We start from the raw sequence: 21,044 nt of genomic DNA on the forward strand, positions 1-21,044 counted from the left end.
CAGCAAAATCCAATGAAATGTGCTCTTAAATAACAATCATCGCCCACACACTCGAATGAATCCCAACAACGAATGAATGGGAAGCAACAAACTATTTTGTTATAATTTCCGATACAATTTCCAGCAAATTTGCACTTTACAAAAAAAAATTTCATTGAATATTTACATCACATTTTTGATATAATGTTCATATTATGTGCGGCATTTTAAATGAAAAAAATATCGTTTTAGAGGATTTTTTTTGATTTGGCTTGAACTAAATTTTTTTGAAAATATTAATTTTTAAATATATTTTTTTTAATTTTGAGATTTCAATATTAAAAATTATATTCTTATTCAAAACATTTTCAATTTTTATTTAAAAATTTTCTTAAAAAATAAAAAATTTATTTTTTTTATTTAATTTTAAAAATGAAAAATATTTAAATTTTTAAGAATATTTTTTTTTTTTGAAAAAAAATTTAAATTAAACTTAATAATAATTTTTTATAATTTAATTTAATTTTAAGTAAACAAAAAAAATCAATAAATAAAAAAAATTAAAATGGTTTTTTTTTAAATTAATTAATAAATATTAATTAATAATATATTAATTAATTAAAAATCTTTAAAAATTATAAAATTATTAAACTTAAAAATAATTTTTATAATTAAATATTTATTTTAAGTTTTTTTTAATTTATTTTAATTAAAATTTAATTCAAAATTATTTGAATTTTTTAATATTTTAATTTTTGAAAAAAAAGTTAAAATTTTACCCAATAATTTACCTAAATAAAATGAAAAAATTTATTAAATAAAAAATTTTAAAAAAAATTAAATTATTAAAAAAAAAATTTCATTTTCAAAATTAATTAAAAATGTAAAAAATTTTTAAAGTTATTTTTGTTATTATTTTAAATTTAATTTGATTTTAAAAGCTAAAATTTATTGAAAATTTTGACACTTTTGATTTTTTTTTAATTTTAAAAAAATCTTGTGTTATTTTTTTTAGAATTAATTTTTTTTTAATTTTTATATTTTTTTTAAATTTTATTTTATTCAAAAATGGAAAATTTATTAAAAATTAATAAATATTTTAAAAACTTTGTTTTTTTTAATAAAATCTTCAAAAACTCCTCATATCAATAAAATTTTATTAAAAATACGCTCATATCTCGTAATAAATAACCCTTCAACGTCAATTTTGCCTTACTTTTTGTTACAAATCTCTCTTGGCAGCTTTCCAAAAATCATTATTCTCACATGGGGATTGGTTCATTCAACCAACTGTGGATGAACTTCAATTGCCATAGACGGCAATCAATATTTTGCTAGACAAACAAAAGTTGTAATTCTGCCGATAAATCAGAAAAATTGTTCAAGTAGAAAAAATTACTTTTCATTTCGCATCGAGTTCGATTCGTTTCGAAGGCAGGCAATTAAAATTGTTATCTTGCATAAGTTAACCCTTGTACTCGCACGCAAATATCGACTTTTTGAATTAAAATCAAACTCTTATCGTCAATTAAAGAGCGAGAGACTGATAATTTCCAATCATTAAAAAACGAACAGTTCTCGTCTGTCTCTCGTCATGCAAACACAAAATCCCGTCGTTGCGACGTTATCTGGACCCGTAAAAGGTCTTATCAAGCAAACCGACACTTCCAAGCGTTATTTTTCGTTTCAAGGCATTCCGTATGCAGAACCATTGCACGGCGAATTTCGTTTCAAAGCCCCTCGTCCCGTCAAAAAATGGTCCGAAACCCTCGATGCGACGCGAGAAAGCGACATTTCGTATCAATTTGACATTTGGCGCCCGGATCCCATGCTTACCGGAGGCGATAATTGTCTGAATTTGAACATTTACACGCCAAATGTGAGAAAATCTTATCTAATCTCTTCGTTAATCGCATAAATTATTAATTCAGAGATAACGACAGATTGAGCCAGCGACGTCATTGCCGGTGTTTGTGTGGATTCATGGCGGCGGATTTGTCTTTGGAAGCGGATCGTCGCAAGTTTACGGACCGGATTATTTGGTTGAACGGGATGTCGTTGTTGTGACTGTCAATTATCGCTTGAATATTTTTGGTTTTTTGTCGTTGCGAGACCCAAAAGTTGGCGTTCCGGGAAATGCTGGATTAAAAGATCAAACGATGGCATTGCGTTGGATTAAGGAGAATGTTGCGTGTTTTGGGGGTGATCCCAATAATGTCACAATTGCCGGTAATTGAAAGAAAAAATATTTTTTTAGTAAAAATTTTAAAGAATAATTTTTAAAAAAAATTAAAGAAAAATTTAAAAAAAATTAAAAAATTTAAAGAAACTTTTAAAGAAAAATTTTAAAAAATTAAAAAAAAAACATTTTATTTTAAGAAAAATTAAAAAGAAAATTTCAATAGATAATTTAAAAAGAAAATTTAAAAAAATTCAAAAAAATTCAAAAATTTAAAAAAAAATATTAAAAAAAAAAAAAAATTTTAAAAAAAATTTAAAAATTAAAGAAAATTTAAAAAAAAACTAATTTAAAAAAAAACTTAAAGAAGAAAAAAATTATCAAAATTCAAAAAAAAATTTGAAATTTAATAAATTTTCATGAAAATTTAAAAAATTTAAACCAACTTTGAAAAACAAATTGAAGAATTTCAATGAAAATTGAAGAATATGATCAAAATTTAATAAAAAGTTATAAAAATCTTAAATTGTAACTTTTTCAAGTTAACGTCATACCTTAAGTCAAGTTTTTCATTAATTTTTAGATATTTTTATCAAAATTTGTAAAAATATTAAAAATAAATACTGAAAGCTCAAAAATGTTTAAAATAATTAAAAAATTATGTAATAGAAAAATTTTAAAAATTCATGAAAAATACGACTTAACGCATGAATAAGATTCTTACGTTTAAGAAAAAAAGTTGCAAATTAAATTTCTTAATGCTTTTAAAATTTTTGAAAAATTTGTTTTTATCTTAATCAAATTTTGTAATTTTTATTGTAAATTATTCAAAATTTTTTTGATTTCTCGAATTTTATAAAATTTCTTCAAAATTTTTCTAATTTTTTTTTTTGAAATCGATTTAAATTTTATTAAATTTGTCAAAAATCAAAAATTTAATTTTAATTTTCTCAAATTTGAATTTTTTTTTTATTTTTTAATCAATTTATTAAAATTTTATTTATTTCAATTTTCAATTTTTCATCATTTTTTGTTAAAATTTCTTTAATTTTATAAATTTTACTTTAAAATTTACTTTTTTTTTAACAATTAGGCGAAAGTGCAGGAGGAGCATCCATCAACTATCACTTAATCTCGCCATTTTCGAAGGGATTGTTCACTCGAGCCATCATGATGTCAGGAAGCGTCTTCAACCCATGGGCACAAGCTCCCATCAACTACAAAGATTTCCTCAAAAGATTAGCAGTTCATTTAGAAATCGACGAAAACTCCTCAGATTCTGCACTTTTTGAGGCAATTGTCAAAACGGATCCCATTAAATTGGTTCAAATCGACTTGCAATTAGCCGAAGAAGAGGTAATTTCCGAAAAAATCTACAAAAAATTAATTTTTAATGAAATTTTTTTTACAGGAAAAATTTTTTGGCTCCGTTTTGCTTTCGGGATTTTTACCGCAAGTCGAACCTTATGCGAGTGAAAGTTGTTTCCTGCCTTCATCGGTTGAAATTTTATCACGAAACCCTTGGAGCAAAGATTTGGACGTCATTTTAGGCGGATGTGCTGACGAAGGGCTTCTTTTTTATTACGAATTGCCTTCCGACTCGCAATTTTCTCAAATGAACGAAGATTTTTCTTTATTTTTAACTCCCGATCTTCGTGCAAAAGTTTCATCTCGTGAAGCGCATCATCGTGGTTCAATCCTAAAAAAATTATATTTCGCTGAGGAAAGGCTTACATTGAAAAATGTCCCAAAATTCATCGATTTTCAAGGCGACAAACAATTTTGGTTCGGAATTTACTCCACGCTCCGTTTCCGTTTAGCAGCAGCAGGCAAAGGGAAAACATTTTTCTATCGTTTGAACGTCCCTCCATCAAAAGACACGCCAGATTTCTACGAATTTGTGCGCACATTCTCGAACGTTCCGCATCGCAACGGCACTTGTCACTCCGAGGACATTCCATTTTTGTTCAAAGCGGCATTCGCGAAACGTTTTGCTCCAAATGACGACAATTACGTCGCCGCGCAACGATTTTTGACGACTTTTGTTGATTTCGTGAACAATGGGAAGCCGTCGGATGCGTGGCGCGAAACGTCAAAGAAGTCAATAAAATGTTTGGACATGGGACAACGTGACTGGCGAATGACGACATTGCCGAATATCGATAAATTGCGTGTCTGGGAAGCGGTTTACAGCGAGACAAAAGCAAAATATTGACATTGAACGAAATTTTTTTTAATAAATTAACCCGAACAACCCATTTTTTGTTCATCCACGAGAGAAAAAAAAATCATCATTACTTACCAATTGGATCAACATGTGTTAAATGGTCCACGAAATCCCTTTTACCCAAGTAAACAGTTATCTTTCCATTCGACGAACTTTTTTTGAATACTCTGAAAAAATTCGTAATAAAAATTATAATCAAGTTAATTTTGTCATCGTCGCTTATGCAAAAAGCTGTCATTGTTTACCCGGGAAAATTGCTCGAAAATAAAATGCGGGCAATGTAGGGGGAGCAAAGGCAGTAAAAACATAATCAAGAAATAAAATGGACTAAAATGGGTTCGACAGCACGTCATAAAATTGATTGTCGTCATAAATAAAATCGGGAAAAGTACATTTGTTTGTCGTTTCAGTTTGAAAATCGAATATTTTACAGTTGTTTAGATGAATAGGGGTGAGACATGCAAATTGGTGTCATGTTAAAAGTTCAAAGGAGGAATTCTAGGTTAATTTTTTTTACTTTCAAAGTTTGAATTTTTTATTTTTTTCTTTCGGATTTTAAATTCAAGAAATTTTTTCGAATTTTTATTTTTATTTAATTTAATTTTTTTACGAATTTTTATTTTTTTTTTTTAAATTATTTCTGTTAATTAAAAATTTTTAAAATTAAAAAATAATTTTTGAATTTTTTTTTTAAATTTAATTAAATTAATTTTTAATTTAAAACTTTTAATTTTTTCAAATAAATACCTAATTTTGAAAAAAAAATGTAAAAAAATAATTCAATTGAAAAATTTTTGCTTTAATTAAAATTCAGTTCAAATTATTTTATTTACAAAAAATTAATATTTTAATTTTATTATTTAAAATTTAAAAAAAAACTTAAAGTATTTTAAATTATTTATTTCTTTTAATTTATTTTTTTAATTTGAGATTATTAACAAAATATTATTAACAAACATAAAATATTATTTTTATTATCAAATTTTTTTAATAAAAATAAATTGTTTTAAATTTTTAATTAAATTTTAAAATTTTCTAAATATTTCTTCTTTGATTGGAGATAATTTAGAGCAAAAAATATATAAAATAAAAATTAAAAGAAAAATAATTAAATTAAAATTGAATTAATTAAAAATTTAAATTAATTAATTATTAAAATAATTTAAAAAAATAATTAATTAAATTATTAGAATTTTTTTTCAAAATTTTTTTATAAATTTAAAAAAAAAAATTAAAATAAAATGAAAAAAAAAATTCAAAAATATGAAAAAAAATTTAAATGAGTATAATGATTAGGAGGTATTTAAATTGTGAATAATTTCTCATTAAAAATCTGAAACATAATTCATGAGCAAACAAATTCCTCCTAATTTTCCTATTCAAAATAGAGCTTACACCAATTTTGCATGTCGCATTATTCAAAAGCCCGTTTCTATATTTTGAACAAACGAGCAACATGAATAATTCGTTTGAAGCAGAGAGAAACGAGAAATGATTTATATTTATGTGCAAATATTTATCGATTGGATTAATTGTTCAAAGTTTTGTTTGGATGTGCCTTACCTCGTTGCTTGTCGTTTCGAGCTGCCATCGTCGATATCGGGATCGGGTGACGGTGCCGGCGACTTTGAATGTAACGAATCTAATTTTTGTGAATTCATTTTTTTTATTTTATTTTTTTCTTTAATTTTTGTCCGTTTTAACTGAAAAAAATTATCCGAATGGAATTTCTTCTCCGTTTTTTTTTTTAGAAAACTAATTATTATTGTTATCACTTTTAGCTCGATTGCTTGCACAACAATGGAAATCCTCACAATTCACAAATTGTCATTGTCATTATCACTTTATAACAGTCCTCTTAATGATTGTGTGAATACATTTCTCGTTATCAGCTGTCCTTTCTCTCTATTTTTTCGTTGCGAATTCGTGCCCTCAATCGATGCGGTGCGCTATAAAAAAGAAATAAAATAAAAAAAAAATCAGAAAAAAATATAAAATAACAATAAAAGATGATGATTGAAATCCGAAATGGACCAATTCTTTTTTTTTCTTTTATTTATCTTCACTTGTCACACTTTTTTTTCAATTATTCCATCCGATTATATGACACTTTGACATTCATCACACACACTCCTGACACTCTTTTTGGTTTCTATTTTTGTTGCTTCTTTCAATTCGATTCTCGTTTATTGAGATCGATTTTATTTTTTTTTAACATAAATTGCTTGTTGCTTTTTTCTTCTTCCTACTCGCAGCTCGTTATTTTTTTTATTGTTGTTAAGGCTGTTACAATTTTTTTTTATTTTTTTTATATGAAAAATTAATTTTTAATTTAACAAATCATTAAATAACGCAAAAAAAAATAAAAATATATTTTTTTCGCTAAATTATTTTTTATAAATAAAATTTTAATAATTTAAAAAATAGCATAAAAACTAAAAAATATATTTTTTTAAGATTAAAGAAAATAACAATTTTGATAATAAATAATATTCACATAGTTGCTCTTTAGAAGAATTATTAAAAATTAATAATAATTAATAAATAAAATTTATATAATATTGAATCATCTTTCTTGGAGTTTCATTTTCAAATGAATTAATTTTCAAAATTATAAATTTTAAGAAATTTATTTAAAATATTTTTTTCAAATTAAAAAAAAACTAAATAATATTAATTAAAATTTAAAAAAAATTAATTAATTAAAAAAATTATAATTTTAATACAAAATAGATAAACAAGACAACAAAATAAATAAAATGTTCAAAATTTAATTGAAAAAAAAAATAAATTTTTATAAAATTTTCAATAAATTATTTAAAAAAAAAATTTATGAAAATAAAAAAATAATTAAAATTTTGATAAATTAAATTTTAATTTAAAAAAAATTAAAAATAGAAAAATTCTGTATGTATTAAGAAAAAAATAAATTACAAAAAAAAATTAAATTTTTTTTTATACAAATTTTTTTTTTAAATTGCAACAGCCTCAAAAAACAAAAAAAAATAATGATTCTATTGAAAATTGATGATGATGATGATGTTACGTTACGGAATGTCATCTCAGCAAAAACTATAATCCTCATTAGGACACGTGAAAAAAATTGAAAACGTGTCACATTAGCCTCATAACTCTGAATAATAAAAAAAAACACACGAATTGTTTGTGACAAAAATCTGGACAAAAATGTTTCGAACGAAATCGAGCAGAGCAATTTCCAATTAAATTTTTCCACGAAAATAAGTGTTGTTTCTTTTTTCCGCCTGAAGTCCAATGTGTTCATTAATCCAAAATATTGCAATGTCTCTTGTTGCTTTTGGCGGTTTGATCTGAAAAAAAAGAAAAAAAAGTTATAATTATTATCATTATTTTTGTGAAGAAGAAAGGAAAAAAAGTAATAAGAAATGATCTTTGTTAATTATTATTACAGCGTTTCCGGCGATTATTTGTGCTTATTGCGATTTATTAATAAAAGCAAGGCGTCTCCATTTCTTACAATATTTCAAGTTTTGTCTTTTTTTAATAATTTTTTTTTTTGCTTGAAACTTTTTTGACGATAATATTTTTTAATATTGAAGCTCAAAGTTTCCGGAAAAAATTGCTTCATGATTGATTGATTTTATTGTCATCGTCAAATCCAGCAAAAAATCAGACAGGTAACGACAATAAGAACTAAAAAAAGAGACAAATTCCGAAGAAAATTCAATAAAATTTTATTCATTTCAAATTTGCCGGAATTGTATTACAATTTATAGCAATTCCAATATGAAAATTCCCTTCAACATGATTGAAATGTGGAATGAGCTCTCAATCCGATTATGAACGCTACACACTCCCATCCTCCTTTCGCTCCTCTGCCATTGTCAAGAATTGAAGTAATAATTTACGGTAAATGCACGTGCGACAATGTCACCTTTTTGTAATATAAGAAGAGGCATAAAGACGAAGAAGGAAGCAGGAAAACGAAAGAAAAGGAAAATAAACAAGAAATTAATATGCTTATTTCCTGCTTTTTATTGTGAAAAAGTGTTTTGTTGAATAAAAATGCGCTCACGTATTTATTTTCTTCATTAATTTGCAGAAGAGAAAAATCAACAAGTGAAGAAGAAGGAAAAAAAATACGACGAGGCTTCTGTCGTAATCGGTATCATACTGTGTTTGATAAATATTGGCACTTTTTGTTTTCTTCGCAGCAGCAGAAACGTTTTTAAGTAGTAAAAAGTTCAATAAGTTTTTATTTTCTTATTTTTCTTTTAAATACTTGTCGGGTGAGTGATTTGTTTAATAAGAAGTCGACTTTTTTCTGTTTCATTGAACAAAAAAAAATATATATTGAAAAAGAAATAAAATTAAATCTTTATTAATTTTTGCTTTCAATAGAATTATTTTTCATCTACAGATTTTTTTTAAATTTATTAAAATATAAAAAAATTTAAATTATTTATATTAAATAATTAGTTGATAGTTTTTTTTCATTAATTTAATTTTAATTAAATTAACCTGAAGAATTTTATAAAAAATTATTTGAAATTTATTTAAATTAAATTTTAAATTAATATTATTAAAATTTTTTAAAATTTATATTGAATTTTTTAAAATTTTTTTAAAAATTTAATTAAAACTATTAAAATTTTTATTTAAATTAAATTATTTAATTGTAGAAAATTATTAAAAATTATTATTTTTTTTAATTAATTTAATTTAATCTTAAGATTTTTTCAAATCAGAAGATTTTTTTAGTTTTATTAATTTAAAAAATAATTTTTATTTATTTATTTAATTTTATTAAAATTAAATATTTACTTAATATTAATTACTTTTAATTTAAATGGAATTATTTTTTGGGTTAAAATTTAATTTATTTTTTAATAATTATTTTTATTTAAAAAAATTATTTTTTTTATTAAAATTATTAAGAATTATTTGTTTTTTTAATTAATTTAATTTTAATTAATATAAATAATAATAAATAATAAATATAATTAAATAAATAATAAAAATAAAAAATAATTGTTTAAAATTTAATTTGAATAAATTTTAAAATAAATTTTTCAGGTTAAAAATTTTTTTTTTCATAAATTTTATTTTCTTACTTGAGAAGAAAAATTAAATCTTAAAAAAGTTTTGAGTGAAAATCCTCTTTTAATATTAAAGGAAGTTTAAAGATTTAAAAAATTCAAAAAATTTTTTTCCTTGTCAAAAGCAAAAACAAACGATTCATAACAACTCCAATAAACTACAAATAAAAAATTTCTACAGGATTTAATAACAAATCACAAACATTTTTATGTTAATCCCTTTTCAAGCATACTTGAAACACACAACCTTCCTCTTCTTCTCGTGCTGCGTTTGCGAGAACATCAAGGAAAGGCCACGCAATAAAAAGTGGATTACTTGCTGGGAGTGTCATCCTTTGTCATTTCCCATAAACATTTTTCGAAATTTTTAACAATAAATTCACCGAGATTTGTACGAGAGAAAAAAAACTTACACTCTCTCGAAAAAAAAGAACGTAATAAAATTTCCCTGTCGCTCATCTCGGCAGTGAATAATGTAATGTTGTGTCTCCTAAAAGGATTACAATTTATCACAAGGCTTTGTGTGCACGCCAAGGTTGTGAAAAGATAGATTTGTTTTTTAAAAATAGATTCCCTTGTGTCTCGTGATGAAAATGCGACGAGGATTGCAATTGATAATTTTTTGTGTCAATATTGAACTTGAGAGCTTTGAATTGTCACGAGTTTAATTAAGAGCCGTTGAATGCGTTGGACCATCAACATAAAAGACACTCGAGAGAAATCCCCGAATAACCGTTATTTTTTCTTGACTGCGTACTTTTTTTTCTCCCTACATTTTGCCCTATAATGGGTCATTGACCGGAAATATTAACCACACATACGCAAACACACATGATGCCTTTTATAGTTATTGTTATGGAGAGATCATCATTTAGGTACAAAAAAAAGAACATAAATGGCAAACATTAACGATAAATGATGGGGGCGAAGTTGTCGTTGTCGTCGTTGGGGCTTATATGAATATGACTTTGACCTCTTTGAATGTCTTTGTTTGCGCTGTTGCGTTGTTTGAGGGATTTTTATGATGGAAAAGAGAACAATTGATTGAATCTGTCAAAGCATCGCGCAGTGCTTTGTGTGCGGGAAAAACTTTTTAATTACTTTCCATCAAAAATTTTAATATAGAACAATTACGTGACATGGTTTGGAATTTTTTAACGCGTTTTTATTAAAAAATAAAAAAAAATTGGTATGAAGTTGTAAGGCAGTCCGTGAAACGTTTGTCAATTTTTAAGTTCCTTCTAATTATTTTTCACCCGAAAGGCTCGCTTTCGATTCCTGTTATGCTGAAAATAACAAATAAAATATATTAAAAATAAAAATTTCCAAAATTATTTTTATATGTATTTCTAAAAAAAAATAATAAAAATTTATATAAAAAAATAAAATTAAAAAAAATATATTTGGTAAAAATAAAAAATTAATTTTTTTAGACAACAGATGGCGTTGACAAAATTTAAAACGATATCAAATTTTTAAAAAATTCTAATTTGATAATTTTAAGTTCTTTAACCATTTTTTTCAAAATTGCCAAATAATTTATTTATAAAAAATTTCTCAGAAAATTTTAACCTAAATTTTATATTTTTAACCATAGATGGCGTTTATAGAAATAAATTATTTTTTAATTTAATTAATTATTTAATTTTGAAAAAAAAATCTAATAAAATTCAAACTTAAAAAAAAATAAAATGAAAATTTCAAAAAAAGGTTTAAGGATAAAATTTAAAATAGTTTCAATTTTATTTAGCCAACAGATGGCGTTGACAATCTTTAAAATGACTTCAAATAACAAAGTTTAATTTTAATACTTAACGTTCTTGAACTATTTGTTTTTAAAAATCGCCAAACAATTTATTTTCAAAAGATTTTTCAGATAATTTTAAGCTAAATTTCATATTTTTTTATAGATGGCGCTTAAGGAACCAAATTATTTTTTTTACTTTAATTGAATTTATTTATTCAATTTTTTAAAAAATTAATAAAAAAAAAATTAAAAATAAAATATTGTATGATAAAATTTTTTTTCATCAAGTCAAATTATTATTTTTGCATCTTAATTCCGACTTTTTAATGATTTAAATTTTTGCAATTAAAAATTTAAAAAATTAGAAAAAAATTTTTTAAATTGTTTCTTAAATAAAATACGCTCAAAACTTCTCCTTTTCACGTAAAAAATTAAATTTTCTAATTTTTCCTTTTTCTCCTTTGTCATCGTCACACCATGTCAGATAAAAATAAAAGCAAACACGATAATATTTTGTTGGTAGGTACCTTTTTCGAAATATAATAATATTTTGCCGCTTTTAATGTTATTATTATTTTGTGTGACGTGCTCGTGTTCGCACACTTTCTCCATGGCATCAACAATGGAAATTTTCATTTTAGCAACAAGTGGCAACAAAAACCTCCCTTTTTCCCATGTAACGCATACAAAAACCACTTTGTACATTGATAAATAAATAAAAACGACAACAATGTCATTATCGTAAACAAAGTAAACTTGCCTCATTTTGCATAACTCTTCGCCCGCCATAAGAAGAAAGAAACTCGACCAAGCAGGTGTGACACTTTTACACTAATTACCATGCGACAATGTCATTCGATCGTAAAAGAAAAATAACACGAAAGCCATATTTTGCCATAAAATTTCCCAATAAAATCCATAAATAAGTTATGAGACAGATACGAGTCGGGAAACCGACGCAAGCCGCATCATCAGGCACGGGATTAAATAGATTGGTTTTTATGATGCCGAACGAGGTAGGAAAATGTCACGTACATTTGTCATAAATCGATATTTAAAGGTGGCAATGAATTGTCTCTCTTTTGCGATATTTTTGTTTTTTTTTCGCAAATTGGCTGATACACAAAAAATTGCCGCATTTGATGATGCGCTGTGACGTCTTTTTGAATTTCGATAAAGAAATATGCAAAAATATCCAAATTGGCTTAAAATGACAACGAAAAAGTATATTAAATAAATTTATCCTCGTTACATGAGCGGAAAAAAATTGGGGTTGTTACGAGAGAAAAACTTGTAAAATTACAAGCTGTGCACAGTTGTTGCCATTATTCCTCTTTCGAAGCACGGACAAATCTAATAAAGTAATTTTTGGCCAACATGTGTCGCAATTTTCCCAAAAAAAAAAGATAACAAAGAGAGATCCTTCACGTGATTATAGATTCGAATTTCGACTACATGTTGATGAATTGAATTAGGTCACACTTTTGTGCTCACATGTCTTCGCAACAAATCAATTTTCGTCTTGTTTGCGAGAGTTTCGTATGACAACCAATCAATAAAGTGAACAACAAAGACAAACAAAAAGACTTCAAATTAATTAGAAACTTATGCAAGTGAAATTTGAATTTCAGGAAAACTATTGGTTTTGTGAATTTGCTTCGAGATAGAAATTTACGTCTGAAAGATGTCATTTAGTTATTGTAAGGCATTTTGCGTTTATGAAATTGCCACAAAACCAAAGATGCAACATGTCAAAAACAGTAAATTTGATTTTCGTTCAATTGTGGATGATATTTCAATTGGGTCATTTTATGTATTTGGTGCTGTGAAAATTTTGATTTCGCAAAATTAATATTTTGTAATAATTAATTTATTTTTTTTTAAATTTTTAAATTTTTAATTTAATTAATTTAATTTAAAATTTCAATTAATTATTTTTTTTTATTTTTTATTTTTTTAAAAAAAATTAATTCAATTAATTAATTTTTTTAATTATTTAATTTTTTTAAAAATTAATTAAAATTATAATTTTTTAAATTTATTTTATTAAATTTTTAAATAAAAAATTTAAATTTAATAAAATAAAAAATTTATTGTGAATTTGAATGAATTAACTAAATTAAAAAGTTAGATTTTAAAAAAATAAATTAAATTAATTTAAATTAAAAATAATTGGAATTAAAAATTTTTAATAAAAAATTTCAAAATTAAAAAAAAAACAGTTTTTAAAAATTATTTTATTTATTAAAAATTTTATTAAATTTTTTTTTTTAATTAATTAATTTATTTAATAATTTATTTTTATTTATTAATTTATAAAATTTATAAAAATTTATTTTATTTATTTATTAAAAATAATTTCGGTAAGTAAAAAAAATGAAATACTTTTAAACAAATATTTCCAAAAATAAAATACACAAAATTTAAAAAAAATATTAAATTTATTATATAAATAAAATGTAAAAAAAATGAATTAATTTTTATAAAAAAAATAATATAGATCCTTTATATAAAATTTTGGATATTAATTTTAAAAAAAATTAATTTAATAAAAAATTGAAAAATAAAAAAAAATATATTTTTAAAAATTTGAATTCGTTAAAAAAATATATTTGATAAAACTATATTTACTTTTTAACAAAAAATATTTAAAAAATAAATTTAAAAAAAAAAAATTGCAAATAAATTGCTGAAATCTGAAATATTTATTTAAAAATTAAAAAAAAGTAAAAATTTAATTCAAAAATTTATTTAATTTTTTTTATTAATAAAAAAATATTTAAAATTATTTTTATTTTATTTTTTTTTTTATTAAATTGAATAATTTAAACTTTTTTCAGTCTCGCACATTTTTTGACATTGCGAAATTTATTTTTTTTTAAATTTCACAAATGTCTCAAACCAACGTTAACTCATTAAAAAATGTATTGAAAATTGAAACTTAACATTCTCTTCTCAAAAATTCTGTTCCTGACATAAAATAATCTTAGATAAAATATTTGCTCATCTTTTATCCGGAAAAATCATTTCCATTGAAAATTGTTAAAAATTTCTCCGCTCAAGTAACTTCAGTCATAAAATGGAAATGAAATTCCCACAAAAGGAAAACTTTTAAAATGATGAGCATTAAGAATCCTTTTAAAAACTAAAGTTCAAGAACAAATCAGAAATCTGTTTTTACGCAAAATAATTTCGAGATGAAAAATTGTTCGTTCTGTTCAACTTTTTATTTTTCCTTCAAGACAACGATCAAATCGATAAGAAAATTTTAATTGAAAACTTTTAAAAGTTCATAAAGTTTCTCAACTTTCTGCGAAAGAATCAAACAAAAGGCAATCAGCAGTGCATAAAATTCATCTGTCTTCGCCCGATTTTAATCAAATAACTTCACTAATTTATTGCTTATCTCTTTTTTTCCAGATTATTCAAAAAATTAATAAAAAATATAAATATTTATCGAAAATCGCGCTTATAATGACACAAATTATGGTTTTAACAAATTACTCCACAAACCGTTATTCAAACGACAAAAAACTGCGTATCATGTTTTTTTTTCGCTTTTTTTGCCAATCATCAAGGTTGCTGCATTCTAAACGACGACGACGTGCGACAAAATTATGATAATTTTTGTCGAGCCACGAGCTGACACGAAAAAAAAAATGTTAAACGAACACAGACACTTTACTTTTTTTTTTGTTGTTGATGTAAAATGTCATGTGGGCTTTATAAAACTGTAAACTCACACATCATCTAAAAAAAAATTATAACAACAAAATAAAACCGGATTGGACAAAAATTTCTCCAAATACACAGAAAAAAACCCAAATAACCAACACAAAAGCACTCCGCCGCGTAACAAGTTGTTAGTTGAGTGAGTGTCGTCGGTTCTGTGTCTCAGTTTATTGTTTGTCGTACCGAAAGATGGACATACGTCTCGCATTTGACGAAGATTTATTCAAGACGTCGTAAAATATCGCAGGGACGATTTTTTTCTCGAAACAGCAGAAAAAAAGCAAAAAAATATCAGGAGAATGTAAAAATAAATTAGCAACGAAGAATGTCGAGGAATATCAATTGTGTGTAAGTGAAACGGGAAAAAAAATTTTTTTTTTCATTTATCAAGTTATTTACCTTGAACTGAGCTGCTGACTTTGTTGCTTCGTTAGTAGGTAGAAAATGACTAATAATCACACAAAAAGAACAAAAAAAATCACGAAGAACTTTTATTTTACGGAAATAAAAGGAAATATTTTGTGAGTGAGTGTGCGAAATGTGAAGAATTGTTCGAAAAAAAAAAAATAAAACAACGACCCCATAAAATAATGAGACCATACAGCGAAGGAAAGAAAGAAAGAAAAAAGTTGTAGAAACATTTTGTTTTGTGTTTAATGGAAACGACCTGTGGCTAAGCCAGTAAAATCATGTTCGGATAGTGAAAAGTTTGTGGTTCTCGTGAAAATTTTTTTCTGCTTTTAACGAACTTTTATAGAAAAAAAAATAGAAAAATATTGAATTTAGTGAAAAATTTTTGTGATATGGAAATTTTCTCTTGAGGAAATTTTAATGATAAAAAAAATTAAAAATTGATAAAAAAAAAATCAAAAATTAACGAAAATAATAAATTTAAATAATTTAAAATAAAAAAAAATAATTATTAGCGAAGAGTTAATTTTTTAAAAGAAAAATCGTTAGATAAGTGTATTTTAAAATAAAAAAAAAAATGAAATAAAAAAATTAATTATTTTTTTAAATAAAAATTCATAAAAATTTAATTCAGAAAAAATTCAAGAATCAAAAATCAAGCGAATAAATTAAAATAAAGAAAATAAAAATAAGAATATTTTGAAAAAAAAATTACAAAATTTAAATTAACTAATTAAAATAAAATAATATAAAAAATTACTGTAGACTTGAATTTAAAAAAAAAATCGTAAAATGAGTGAATTTTGACAAATAAAAAAAAAATTTTTTAAATATTTTTTGATTAAAATAAAAACATGAAAATAAGTCATATAAAAATTCAGTAAAAAATTATAAATATTTAAAAAAAAATAATTATATAAAATATATAAAAAAAAATAAAATAAAAAAAAAATTTGAAAATAAAAAAAAATTATAAAAAAAACTGATGAATATGAATAAAAATGAATAAAAAAATATAAAATAAATAAATTAAAAAAAAAATTTTTTTGAAAATAGAAAAATTGATTTGAAAAAAAAATGTTGTAAAGTCAAAAAATAAATTTTAAAAAAATAATATCATTTAAAGACAAAAATTTTAAAAATTCGAGAACTCAAATTCCATAATCTAAAAAATATTAAAAAAAAATAAATTTTTATTGATTTTTATTTAAAAATTTTTTTTTAATTAATTTTTTTTATTTTCAAAATTTTATTTAACTTTAATTTTAATTATTTTATATTTTTTTTTAATTTATTTTTATTCATATTCATTTTCATAAATATTAAAAAAAAAATATATTTTTATTTTTTTTTTTTTATAAAAAAAAATTAATAAATATTTTTTTTTTCTTAAAAAAAAAACAATAAGAAATCATGAAAAGTCACGCGAAACTAAAACTCCTCACAAATCGAAATACAATAGAAATAAAACACGCATTTTGAGGCTATACATCGCTCTTAATTAATTCCATCGATTTTTCCTCTTTTTTCTTTCTTTTTTTCTCCTTCATGCAGTAGAAAAAAAAACCTGTGGCTCGAAAGTTTTGCCTCGTCTAATTAGCAGAGTGATGTTATTTATAAAGCTGTGCTGTGCACGGAAAGAACAACAGCCGATCGGAACAGATTTTCTATCCTATGTCTATAAAATTAGAATGTTGTCTCTCCTTTAAAAAATTGAAATTAAAATAATAAAAAACCGGTTGACCTACTTCTTGTTCGTCTCTCTTTCTCACTCATATTTATTCAAATTTATTTTTTTTTCTACTCGACGAAGAACGATTAAAATTTACGAGAATGAAAATGAGAGCAATATTGCGGCAGCGGCGGCGGCGGCGACGGAACGAGTAAATGCCTGCTGCCATTATTAATCTTTTTCCTCTTCTTTCTCGTTCCAGGCAACAACTGTGCATCGTATTTCTCGTTTGCGTTCACGTGCAAGCAATTCTTAACATTAACAACAACAGTAGCAGGATACGACAGAAGCCTTTCATGGAGGAGGTAATGGATGTGACACCGTCGATAGACATCGAAGCAACAAATTCCCCGCAACCGCCAACAGACTCGGTACTCGAATCAATTAGGCTTAAGTGCACTTTGAGCATCGACAACGGCAACAGTTCGGAAAATTGTGCGTCAATTTGCGATGCCGGGATAAATTTAAATATCACATCGCACGACGACGGCCTGATGGAAAAAGTGACAAACGACTTGTTTACTCAATGTCCAAATATTGAAACACTTTCTGTGAACGATAATCCGCACCTTACCAACATATCGGGGGCACTTTTCGAGCAATTTTTCGCCTTGCAGCAACTAAATTTGTCACAAAATCGAATAAAAGAAATTCCAAGTGACGCATTTCGAGGCGCTCATGCCCTAACTTTGATAAATCTCTCTTCGAATGCCATCGAAAGTGTTGCTGGCGACGCTTTTAAACGTCTCGCGAAACTTTTGATCCTGGATTTGAGCGCGAATCGCATCAAACAACTCAGCGCCAAGATGCTACAAGACTGCACAAGTTTGACTCACTTGATTTTACGCCGAAATTCCTTGCCGCAAGTCGAAATGCACTTCACGACACGTGTCATGCAACTAATTGACATGTCATCGAACGAACTGTCAGCTGTGACATTCAAAACTCCCGCACCAAAGAAGCAACAAAACGCCTATCCGCGTAATTTTAGCAACGTGACGTTGTTGTTAGACGATAATTTGTTGAAAAATTTGACAATTTCTCCCGCAATCCAGATTTACGATTTATCCCTTGCGAGAAATCAGCTCGACTCGATCACAGAATTGAGTAAAATTCGGCCATTTTTGGCGCGAAATTTGAATTTGGAGGGAAATTCTTTGACATATTTGGATTCCAAGCAGCTTCCGGTCTCAAGTAAACTCGAAATTTTGCGACTTCGAGGTAATAAACTTTCGGATTTGGAAGTTGAAGAGCTGAAAAGTCACTTTTTGAACTTAAATTTCGTGTCGTTGCAAGAAAATGAATGGACTTGCAAAGATCTCAAGAGGATAGTGACGCAATTGCAAGTGAGAAATGTCAAAATTCTCGATGCGGATGACGAGAAAGAAATTCCCGCTCGAAATCCCGAATGTTCATGGCGTGCGTTGTTTCGATTCGCGACACGAGCTGTTCCTGCTGAAAATGGAGTATACCGCAAAACTAAACAGAATTACGCTAATTAGCGTGTGCACAGTGGGCTTTTTGATTGTCGTCATTTGCCTCATTGCCGTTAGCTCGTGCCGCACGATGCACCGCCTGCGGTCCGACAGCTTATCAAAGAGTTTCGAAATCAAAATGATGCCAACGGAAAATATTTATGAGGAGCATGTCTATAATAATGTGTACAGCAATCCAACAACACCAACGACAACATTGTGATTTATGTAATAAAAAAAAATAAAATAAAATTTATCTGTTAAAAATTATAATAAAATTTTTGGTTTTTTGTTTGTTTGATCATCGGTATTGACATCGTCATCCTATTTTACACGCAGCACGCAATCTGTCAGAGACACATGAAAGCAAATAAGGTTTTTCTGGTTGCGCTGGAGGGATCCTGAAATACTTAATTGGATTGATGTAATTTAGGGGAAACGTTTAAGGGTAAGATGATGAGGGAAAAATTTTCAAGTTAAAATTTTTTTAAAGGAAAATTTTTTAATTAATTGATTTTTAAATAAAATTTTTATTTAAATTTTTAATTTAATTTTTAATTAATTTTAAAATTATAAAAATTTTTTAATTAAATAAATTTTTTTATTTTTTTTTTTTTTTTTTTTTGTTGAAAAAAAATTTACCGAAAATTTGGGTTTTTTTAATTCAAATTTAAATATTTTTTTTTCTATAAATATTTTTATTATTTTTTTTTAATTTTTAACAAAAATTAAATTTTATTTGTACAAACTTTGACAACTTTTTAAAATTCATATTTTTAATTAATAAATTAAATAATTATTTAAATTAAATTTGTATTTTATTAATTTTAAGTTTTTTGATTAATTTCAATTTTTAAAAATTTAAATTATTTAGAAATTAAATAAAAATTAAGAAATTTACTTCAAAATATTAATTAAATATTATTTAACTAATTTAAAATAATGATAAATTATAATTTTTTTTTAAATTAATTTTTTTAAGAATTTATGATTTTTTGAAGAAATATTTTTTTTAAAATAATTTTTAATTAATTTTAAATTTATTAAGACTTTAAAAATTTAAATTGAATTATTTATTATTAAATTTATTAAATAAAAATATGAATTTCAAAATATTGACAAAGTAAAAATTAAATTATTTTTTTTTTTACAAATTACATAATTTTTTTACAATTTACATAAAAATATTTATGTAAAAAGAAATTTAATTTCATAAAAAAATATTATAATTTTTTTAAATTTTTGATATATTTTATGATTTATTTTATTTTATTTTTTTTTTTAATTTATTTAATATGAGAAAAAATCTTCAATTTCCTACATTTCAGAAATTGAATTAGCGAATGGCGAATTTCAAATTTTAATAATTTTTTAAAAATTTTTTTATTTACATTTGTAATAAAAATTTATTTAAAATTAAATAATTAATTAAATAAATTTTTTCTTTTAAATATTTTTTTAAGAAAAATTTCAAATTAATCTTTTAATTCCAAAAATTAAATTTAAAAAAAAGAAACATTTTCAAAAATTGCATCTGCCTTAAAAAATTGATAAAAAAACAGGTAACCAGACATCTCCATTTGAATGATACCTCATCAAAGAAAACCAATTAAATGTCGAGTTGAAAGGAATTCCAAAATGCGTGTCAACGCAACATCTACAGTCGGTAACTTCCGATGCTTTTTGCCGCCAGCACGTTTTTTTTTCCTCTCTCACTTCTAACTCTCTAAAGTTGTTATGTTTGCATGATTCCACTCAAGCACGTTCCGTACTCGTTCTGACATGTTGTTTATTTTACGTTTTTTTTTTGCAACAACACATAAAAAATACAAAAAAAAAATAAAATAAAGGTGAAGCTCACCTTAGTTTGGTTTAGAGACGAACGACGCGACGTTTCGACGATTTGACTTGTTTTATGAGCTGTGCTGCTTTTGTGCTTTATTGAATAAATAATAACAAAAAAAAAAGATGAAATAAACATCTTCTTTTGTTGATGCAAGCAACGACTTGGGGGACGATTTCTACGATTTTGCAACGGAAATAAAATTGTTTGTTTTTCTGCATCAAGGCAGTTTACATGAACAAGCCCTCCCCCTTGATTGAAACAAGAGGCGGGGGTAATAACCAGAAAATTAAAAAATGTTGACAAAATTTAATTTTTTTAATTAAGCCAGACACAAAATTTTACATTTTCAGCTTGAATGTATCCAACGTCAACGGAGATGATTAAATTTTCATTAAAACTCACTTTCAATTTCAACTCTTTTCATTTAGAGCACATTACATGCGATTAATTTTTTTTCGGGAGCAAGCGTCGCATGTGAAGAGAATTTGCGATAAAAATAGAAAATCGATAATCCCAACCTCCTTTTTTTAATGTTTTTCGTTTTTTTTTATATTTGAAAAATTTCATGCAGACATGACTCGAAGGCATACATGAAAAAATTTTCCAACATTTATTATGGAATAGTATCAATTTTAAGC

General features: G+C 24.6%; 3 protein-coding genes across 4 annotated transcripts in view; 2 read left to right on the forward strand and 1 right to left on the reverse strand.

Annotated features, from left to right (window-relative positions):
- Positions 1–21,044, reverse strand: part of LOC134831754 (beta-arrestin-1) — a 53,544-nt gene that overhangs the window by 11,380 nt on the left and 21,120 nt on the right. For both annotated transcript variants that reach the window (XM_063845568.1, XM_063845575.1), the window contains exons 2-3: positions 5,949–6,334; positions 4,461–4,552 (exon numbers count right to left, since the gene is read on the reverse strand). In XM_063845568.1, the coding sequence (XP_063701638.1) occupies positions 4,461–4,552; positions 5,949–6,046 (190 nt within the window). In that variant the 5' untranslated portion in view covers positions 6,047–6,334. The remainder of the gene's footprint in view (positions 1–4,460; positions 4,553–5,948; positions 6,335–21,044) is intronic.
- Positions 1,542–4,492, forward strand: LOC134831743 (esterase B1-like). The gene is made up of 4 exons (XM_063845556.1): positions 1,542–1,858; positions 1,923–2,208; positions 3,252–3,514; positions 3,570–4,492. Exons 1-4 carry the CDS (start codon positions 1,574–1,576, stop codon positions 4,371–4,373), a joined length of 1,638 nt encoding a protein of 545 aa, XP_063701626.1. The 5' UTR covers positions 1,542–1,573; the 3' UTR covers positions 4,374–4,492.
- LOC134837990 (slit homolog 3 protein-like) lies at positions 15,097–18,854 on the forward strand. The gene is made up of 2 exons (XM_063853411.1): positions 15,097–15,290; positions 17,288–18,854. Exons 1-2 carry the CDS (start codon positions 15,268–15,270, stop codon positions 18,585–18,587), a joined length of 1,323 nt encoding a protein of 440 aa, XP_063709481.1. The 5' UTR covers positions 15,097–15,267; the 3' UTR covers positions 18,588–18,854.

The sequence above is a fragment of the Culicoides brevitarsis genome, chromosome 1 (genome assembly GCF_036172545.1).
Source record: "Culicoides brevitarsis isolate CSIRO-B50_1 chromosome 1, AGI_CSIRO_Cbre_v1, whole genome shotgun sequence".
Classification (NCBI taxonomy): Eukaryota; Metazoa; Arthropoda; class Insecta; order Diptera; family Ceratopogonidae; genus Culicoides; species Culicoides brevitarsis.

Coding starts and splice junctions, on each gene's coding strand:
- LOC134831743 (XM_063845556.1), top strand. CDS start 1,574: ATGCAAACACAAAATCCCGTCGTTGCGACGTTATCTGGACCCGTAAAA. Junction 1,859..1,922: donor TGAACATTTACACGCCAAAT/GTGAGAAAATCT, acceptor AGATAACGACAG/ATTGAGCCAGCGACGTCATT. Junction 3,515..3,569: donor TGCAATTAGCCGAAGAAGAG/GTAATTTCCGAA, acceptor TTTTTTTTACAG/GAAAAATTTTTTGGCTCCGT.
- LOC134837990 (XM_063853411.1), top strand. CDS start 15,268: ATGTCGAGGAATATCAATTGTGT. Junction 15,291..17,287: donor TCGAGGAATATCAATTGTGT/GTAAGTGAAACG, acceptor TTCTCGTTCCAG/GCAACAACTGTGCATCGTAT.